At 38.9% G+C, this 8,518-nt stretch overlaps 2 protein-coding genes across 2 annotated transcripts; both read left to right on the plus strand.

Moving 5' to 3' along the window:
- Positions 1-943: 943 nt before the first annotated feature.
- LOC136238791 (glutathione S-transferase theta-3-like) lies at positions 944-5,086 on the plus strand. The gene is made up of 5 exons (XM_066029389.1): positions 944-1,132; positions 3,861-3,963; positions 4,016-4,157; positions 4,265-4,388; positions 4,813-5,086. The coding sequence occupies exons 1-5, from the start codon at positions 1,012-1,014 to the stop codon at positions 5,019-5,021; spliced, it is 699 nt and encodes a 232-aa protein (XP_065885461.1). The 5' UTR covers positions 944-1,011; the 3' UTR covers positions 5,022-5,086.
- On the plus strand, positions 5,086-7,673 carry LOC136238792 (glutathione S-transferase theta-1-like). Its single transcript, XM_066029391.1, has 5 exons — positions 5,086-5,253; positions 5,316-5,406; positions 5,470-5,611; positions 7,159-7,282; positions 7,339-7,673. Exons 1-5 carry the CDS (start codon positions 5,136-5,138, stop codon positions 7,545-7,547), a joined length of 684 nt encoding a protein of 227 aa, XP_065885463.1. The 5' UTR covers positions 5,086-5,135; the 3' UTR covers positions 7,548-7,673.
- The last annotated feature ends 845 nt before the right edge of the window (positions 7,674-8,518 follow it).

Genomic DNA, 8,518 nt, shown 5'->3' on the forward strand with positions numbered 1-8,518 from the left:
ATCTTGTTCAGTGAATGCTCTATTAGAGTATTTCACTACAAAGTTTAGAGAGCATCGATCCAAGGAGCTTATCAACTCTTTGCTTCTTCATCTTGGTATTAATTTTGTCCTTCATTATCACTACTACCATCACCTCTTCTGTTTGTCGAACTCTGCATGTAGTCTTGGAAGGTTTACTACTAATAATGCACAAACTATAATGATTAAATGATGGGAATTGATTAGAAGTTTAAAACTTTGGGATGTGATTCTTAAGTTTTGCTGTAAGGAAGTGATAATATCAGTTAGCTGATAAATATTGGTCAGTATGATTTGTGTGCTATGCCCTATGGGATGGTTTGGTTGTAGTCAGTTAAAGAAGCTAGTTATAGTTGCCCGAGTAATGGCTGGACAACTATTCTGAAGTAAACCAAACCCAAGAGGGTTTCCGGAAACCTCGGAAACCCTCTTAAAACCGCCCCTGGACATGAGGTTGAACACTTTCTAGTCTATGAACATTGCTAATGGTATATGGTTCCCAAACTGTTGACACATATTCCAGTATAGGTCTCACATACAAAATGTAAGCTTGCATGACTTCTACGTACATATAAGAGTTTATATATATATATTTATATAGTGTTTGTTAGTAAGAAAATTTTGTGCAATAATGATCTGGAAAATATTACTTGAATTTGCAGGATAATTGATTCAACATTAATTAATGCTACAGAGCAGGCTACCTTGTCTTATTATAATACATGAAGCTACACCCTGAGCATATTGATTGAAATATCAGTGCATGGACAGCTGGTAGCTAGCTAGCTAGCTTTGCCAACAATTTCGAGAATGACTAAGTCACATTTGAGACCAAAGGCCATGCTGCAGGGTAAGCCGGCAGCCTTGACCTAGACTAATAATAAACAAATAAATAAAATAAAACTCGCGAATGTTAGTTAATAAAGTACGAAGTGTGCGAGAATCTCCGGAGATGGTTTGTTATCCGTAGTCTAATCAGAACTCACCGCTCAGATGGCCAGTGAAAAGTTAGTGTTGTATACGGATCCATTTTCGCCAGTTTGCCGTACGGTGATGTTACTACTGGAAGCGGAGGGTATACCATATGAACAGCGGGTACTTGATTTACAAAAAGGTAAGGCCACCAATTGTAGATTCCTTGTTTCCTGTCACCCGTCCGCATGGCAATTTTAGAGCCGCTTGCAAATTAAATTTTATTATTGCATTTGATAGTCACGTGACCTAAATACTGGCAGGCCATTTTAGATACAAGCCATTTTAGATGATTCACGCCATTTTAGATGATTCACGCCATTTTAGATGATACAAGCCATTTCAGATGATTCATTTTTTAAACAGCTTGTAAGCAGTTCCACTATTCGTGATCAAGCATGTCTGCATGCTTAATCACATTCTTCTGGCACCAGCAGTGGTTGGCTTAAAGCACTTCCACAGCCTGCTTTGGGTCTAGCTATTCCTCCTCACGATTTTACTATAGCTTTACGTTTGTGGCTTGGCATTCCTTTGTTCCCTTCTTTACCACTGTACTTGTCTATCTGTCATTGACCAGTTTGGTGATCATCTGCTGGGGTGCTCTCATGGTCCCTTGAAGATCCAGCGTCATAATACTTTAGTCTCTATTGTACACCATGCCTTGCTCCAAGATCACCCTGGTGTTCTTAGGGAGCAAGGCATTTCATCTGACCAATCTCGTCCTGGCGACATATACCACCCTGATTTTCATCTTGGTCGTCCTGCCTATTTTGATCTCTCCGTCAGAAGTACCACTCAGTCTGCTGTCATATCTTCTGCTTCTTCTCAGGCTGGGGTGGCCGCTGCTGTTGGTGAGATAGCTAAGGACACTCAATACGAGGACATTGTGAATGATAATGGAGGAGATTTTATCCCTCTTGTATGTGAGACCTTTGGTGTCTGGTCACCATATGCCCTATCAATTTTAGGATCCATAGCTGACAGAACAACTGTTAGAAACGGTTTACCTCGAAAGTTTGCTAGGTGCCAACTTCTCCAGCAACTGTCTGTGACTTTGTGGAGGTACAATGCAAAAATGATACTTCGCCAGTATTTGCTTACTGCTGAGGATGAATTTCCTGACTTTGACATTGGTTAAGTTAAGTACGTAGCTAGTAATAAGTATATAGTTAGGTAATAAGTAGTAGTATGGTGTAGTTTTCAGTATGTACGTGTGTTTCCAGTTACTGGTAATAATATTTGAATTGGATTATCATATAATACTGGCAGGTAGTTCAGTTGTGTCACTGTGGTCGTGTCATTGGGATGAAGACTAGTGTCATGGTGTATTATTGGATAGGTTGACTCTGATGAAAGCTTCAGATGTTCTGTTATTTAGTGCATAGCTCCGAATACTAGCAGTGGGTCTCTTCAAGTAATCTTGGTGATACTTGAGATACACTAATGAACACAAGTCCCATTCTCTATAAATATGTGTGAAGCATTCGGAAAATTCGCACTGTTGAAGTTGATGGTACAGAGTCAGGCTAGTGCTACGTATATATAGCATGTGTCACCTCGAACATGACAAATGTCTTTCTGGCTGCACAGGAAACACGAGGGGTCTGCGACACTTTGAATCTAATCTTCTAGAGGTTTGAATCTTGTTGAATCCCAGTGAAATCTTTGAAATCACAACTAACCTTGAATCTAGCTCTCCTGAATCTGAGAGAAAAAAAGTAATTAGGAGTTAATGGACTCCCTTTAATATCCTTGATATTAAATAATAGATTTTAACAATATAATAAATAATAACTGCCTGCCCGCATGGTATTTTTTAGGATGGGAAACAAGGAATTTACAATTGTTGGCCTAAGTAGTTAGCTACCAGGTTCATTGTCTACTCATGTGCTTGAGTAATCACGGCATGGCCGGCAGAGATGATTTGCCGGGCGTGGCGACTTAGGAGCACTGTCAGCTAACTGTTAATGTTGTTGTCCGTGGATGACTTGGTCTTGCACTTTTAATAGTGCTATTAGACATGATAATCTGTAGCTAAGTATCATGTGAAGATAGACAAATCAGACATGTGAGGGTGCTATCATGCCATACAAATAATATATATCTTCATTGTGCTTATAGTTATACTATGTGTGTATAGCACTAGTCTGGGAAGGGAGATATAAGGTCATTGTGTGTGTTTAATGTTTGCCCAATTTCCCTGTGCACGTGGTTGAGGAGTTTGCAGTGAGTGTGCCGTGTTAGAAACCTTGAGATCCTTGAAAGCTTAGAAAGATTCTGCATGTCACAGCCAGTTTATTCACAGACTTGTAAACCTGCATGTCTTGTGTTGATCTGGCAATGTGCAAGTCTTATGACATCTTGCTACGTTTCTGATAAATAAGTGGACAGCGGATACCAATTTATCAGTGTACAAATACCACGAAAAGTTGACAGACCTGTTATTGCCTAATGTAAAATCTGGAAATCTTATTCTTATACAAAAAATTTCTGGGTTGCAGCGCTCTTTGGCATGGTCTGTTCAGTGGAATTCAGGTTCCATTCCCTTTTGTATGGATTCCTAGTCCTGTCTTCAGTACGTTTTACCATATACTATATCCCTACATGGTGCACACGTATCCTATCTAGCTGTAGTTATAGTTTCTGTGGGCAGCAATAGCATTCCTGGTTGCATGTTCAATTCAATACTGTGGTTTATATTCCAACCTTAATAATCCTCACTGGTAACCAGTGTAATCCATGAAAGTGAATTTTGTAAGGAATGCTGGGTTGTGGAGATAAGGGCTCAGGTGTGTTAATGGTGTTTAGTGCCAAATACATATTTGACAAGCGACCAGTTACTGGTTAAATATAATGTTTTTCTGTTGTAGGTGAACAATTGACAGATTCACCAGTAGCACAACAGTTGGCTAAAGCTAATCCCAACCGACTGATGCCTACATTGGATGATGGAGGATTTTGTCTTTTTGAATCGTAAGACATTTTCTGCTTGTTATACTTTTAACTACATTCTCTGTTACTATAGTGCTGCTATTGTGAAGTATTTGTGCAACAAGTATGAATTGGCTGATCACTGGTACCCTACTGATATAAAGAAAAGAGCTTTAGTGGACCAGTACTTGTCCTGGAACACTGGGAACATCAGGTGTAATGCATTTTATTTGAAGGTAGATAAAGTTTTGTGTAATATGTGCGTATACTATTATTCCATAGTCAAAATGGTTGTGATGTGTAGAAGGTATGAATTTATAAGATTGTTCATTGTTCTTTGTAGTGTGTTCAGCCACTGAGAACTGGTGTGGTGAATGAGAGAAGGCTGGCTGAGCAGACAGTTGTTTTAAAGAAGAGTCTACAGATGATTGATTCTCACTTTTTGAAGGATCAAAAGTTCATAACAGGTATGTACGTTATTCGCATAAATTTTAGTGGTCATAAATGGCAACAGTATTACTGTAATATATATTTTGGAGGTTCTATTTATGCAGGCAAGCATGTTGAAGACTTTTGTTGTTTTGTTCTCAAAAGAAAATGGTGGTAGAAGTGTTGCCCTAAAACTGTGTAACTATTTTTGCTTGAAATAGTTTTTGCCTCAGGTTACAGCAGTTCCATTGACACATGTGTGTTGATGTCATTTGTTACTGTTTCTCTGTATTAAATGCAAGCTGGTGTTTGCAGGGTGCTTTGTCTCATTGGCTACTGAACTTCTTGCTACTTTGTATGCATCTAAAGTGGGTATATAAAATCCCATGCAGAATTGGTTTGTTTAGAACCCCTTAGCTATGTACCTGCAGTACAATGTTACGTAGAATTTCTCATTTACAGGTGAGGAGATAACCATAGCAGATCTGATGTGTTTGTGTCAGATAACTCAGTATTGGATTTCTGATTTCAACCTTGAGGATCATGGTGCTAATGTTAAATGTTGGGTAGAAGACTGCCGGAAGGTGCTAAATCCTCACTTTGACAAAGTCCACCAAGTGGTATATGACTGTCGTAAAGCAGGAACATTCAAAACCACCTATGATATTTAATTGAATTGTCTTCTATATCATGTACATAAACATGTAAAATTTAATAAGCAGCAGACACGTGAAAAGCATTTTGCGTGTGCGATAGTATCCGGATTTTATTGTCTCGAACTCTCGATGGCTGGTAAGTTGAAATTATACACGGATGCCTTTTCACCAGTTTGCCGTGCGGTAATGTGGCTACTTGAAAGTGAAGGTATTCCGTACGAAGAACGAACGTTGCTGTTGCGAAAAGGTATTAATGCACGTTTAAAAGACATGCACGTGTGGCTAATTCGTACACATTTTCGTACGTAGGGGAGCCAACAAGTGATCCCGAGTTTGATAAAGTTAACCCCAACAGGAGAATCCCAGCTATCGACGACGGAGGGTTTTGCTTGTTTGAATCGTAAGTGGGTGGAACTATAGAGCTACCGCGTATTTTCAATTGATTTCAATAAATGTTGTACAGTTCTGCCATTCTGAAATACATTTGCAACAAGTACAAATTACCTGATCACTGGTATCCTGCTGATGTGCAGAAAAGAGCCTTGGTGAACCAGTACCTGTCCTGGCACACTGGAAACCTCCGATGTAAAGTCTTCTTCCTCAAAGTATGTTAAGGATATAGATATGGATATGCAGTTAATGGCTATCATTAGGCTGTAGTTTCTTGTCCTGATGTTTTGTGATATTTGGTGCAGGTGGGAGGGTTAATATCATATTTCATTATTTTAAAGATTTGACTGCTCTATTAGAGTATCTTGATCTCCAGGGGATTTCAAGGTCATGAAAGTAGTTTCTTACCCTATAGTGTAAGTCGTCAATTATCGACAGGTACCAATTATCGGCACTTGTAAACTATTGAGGCTAGAGGGTATATGGAGGCTATCAAGTTCCATAATGGGCTGTTGTATCCTCTAAAACATTTCTTAGAATCGTTTTCATTCGGTAATTATTGTTGTTAAAGCGCTATACAAGCCATTCTGGTTAAGCATGGAATTGCGTAAAACTAATTTTGTATTGGAAATCAGTATGCTTTTACATCTAACATGAATATATCTTGAATGACTGGCCTCATCTTTGTAAAACTTCTGTGAAATGGAGTTATCCAAGGACTACACCTCCCATAAAAATTTCACAAAGAACCAACGAGCCATCATGGAGTTACACACAAAACCGCACATTGTGCCAATAATTGGTCAATTAGGGAAGTACAGTTGCCGATAATGCTGATAATTGGCACATGATAGGCATTGCGATTTTTCTCATAACAAGACGTTCACTCACGTGAGATAATTAAAATTTGGTGTGCTAGGAGATGAAGGACTGTTCTGTTAAATGGTTCAAACCGGAAGTTCATACGCCATTGAATTAAGGAATTACAATTGCGTGATGAAATGGTGCCGATAATTGGCGACTTATGCTAGCCAACAACCACCAGAACCATTCTTTTCAGGTTTTTATTGCGCTTTTTAGCAATGCAAAGGCTCCATGGGAAGTTTCTATTTAGCAGCATGGGAAGTGGTTTTGCAATAATAATGACAATAGTGGCATGCAATGCTGGTGCCCAGATGGGATGCCCAGATGGGATGAGGATGAAGGACGGGAAACTATTTACAGTCTCATTTGGAGTGGCCTTATACCTTGTTTCCCATTACTGCCCACGTCAATTTTAGTTTGCCTGATTGAACTGATTCTAATAATACCATTCTATGTGATTTGTGGGTAGTTGGTTAAATGGATTATTGAGCTGGCTACCAGTGTAATTTTTGTATCAGGTTTTTATATATAGTTACAGAGCATTGATGCCATTCTTTGCTTTGATGCATGTCCTCAGTACTAGTACGGTAAACAAGCAACCATTTGAGTAGGGATCATAGAAGGTAGTGAGACAAGGGTCAGGTTACCTCCACAGTTCATTTTGTTTGTTACCTGCATGCATGTATTAAAACGGTTATGTCTACTGAATCATTGTAAAGCATTAACTATACACTATATGCATGTATTGATACAAATGCTTGATGTTCAGATACAGTGTTACTGTCATTTCATGCAGTTATATCTCCTGTGTGGCATACCGCATGCAGCATATTTAAGTTATTTTTTAATTGTGCATGTGTATACGTATGTCTTGTGATTTTGTACATGCAATTTGTAGTGTGCTCAGCCAGTAATGACTGGTAAAATCAATGAAAGGAGGATAGAAGAGCAATTGCCAGTTTTGAAGAAAAGTTTAGACATTATTGATTCACATTTCCTTAAAGACAGCAAATTTATAGTTGGTAAGCGAGATCTATAATGTATAAATATCGATGAATTTTGATTTGCTATTTTATAGGTGACAAGATATCCATAGCTGATTTGTTATGCTTGAGTGAGATCACTCAGTATTGGATTGCTGATTTCAATCCTGAGGATCGTGGCACTAATGTTAAACGTTGGGTGGAAGACTGCAGTAAAGTCCTGAATCCTCACTTTGACAAGATCAACCAAGTTGTGTATGACTGTCGTAAAGATGGAACCTTCAAAACTTCTTTTAATCTGTGATCCTTGCACACTGATAGATGCATGAATGCATGTGTATAGCTTGCTTGTGTTCTGAAGTATCTAATACTTGTAGCTATATCACTGCAAAAAAGTTGTTGTGCTTTTAAAAATAAAGTATTGATACCATATAGCCATGTAGCCATGTACAGATAGCTACCCATTGCTGTTATTTAGGGCCTTGAGATGTTGAGAACCATAATACTGTGCGTGCAGTTCAGTAGTCTAGTGTTGGTATGCAATATTAAAAGTGTTGAAATACCAATTGCGACAGCGGCTGCATGGATGAGAGACTAGCTAGATACAAACTTAAATGTTTTGCTCAAATATGACTCCATGCACCTTGCTATTTGACCATATGCTATACATGTACAGTTATCATATAAGGCCACTCCAAATAAATTCTCTGTTTCCCGTCCTGGACTCAGGCACGTTTGCATGCGGGCGGGCGGTTCATTTCCATTATTTCATTATAAGGCCCGCCGGGTTGGCAGCTTTTCTAGCCATTATTTGCCTGGCAAAACCATAAACAGCTACATAAAAGCATGCTTATAAAGCTTGTTCTTTCCTTTAAGTTGCAAAAATAGCACAAAGGTGAAGTTTGTGCAGAGTTGATAGCACTGCTGACACTGTTTCAGGATGGCTTTTACTGAGCCTGTCATTATGCAAGAATAACCGGAAATAATGGAAGAATACGGAATAATAGAATATTTAGAGCTGACAGTAACCAGATGCGGGCGGTGGACCCGGCAGCGGCGGAGGAAGTAGTTGATATGAGGGGGGGCTGGGCTGACCCAGACTTATTTCTATGGTTTGGTAAGGTGAGACCAAAAAAAAAAAAAAAAAAAAAAAAAAAAAGGTCACAACCAACTGACAAGAGCTTTCCACCGCACTACAGCTACCATTTCTAGCTGATAAACTAAACAACATAAAATCCTTACATAGCTCGCTACACACTGACTACTTTATTAGAG

This window comes from Dysidea avara, chromosome 11, assembly GCF_963678975.1.
Source record: "Dysidea avara chromosome 11, odDysAvar1.4, whole genome shotgun sequence".
Classification (NCBI taxonomy): domain Eukaryota; kingdom Metazoa; phylum Porifera; class Demospongiae; order Dictyoceratida; family Dysideidae; genus Dysidea; species Dysidea avara.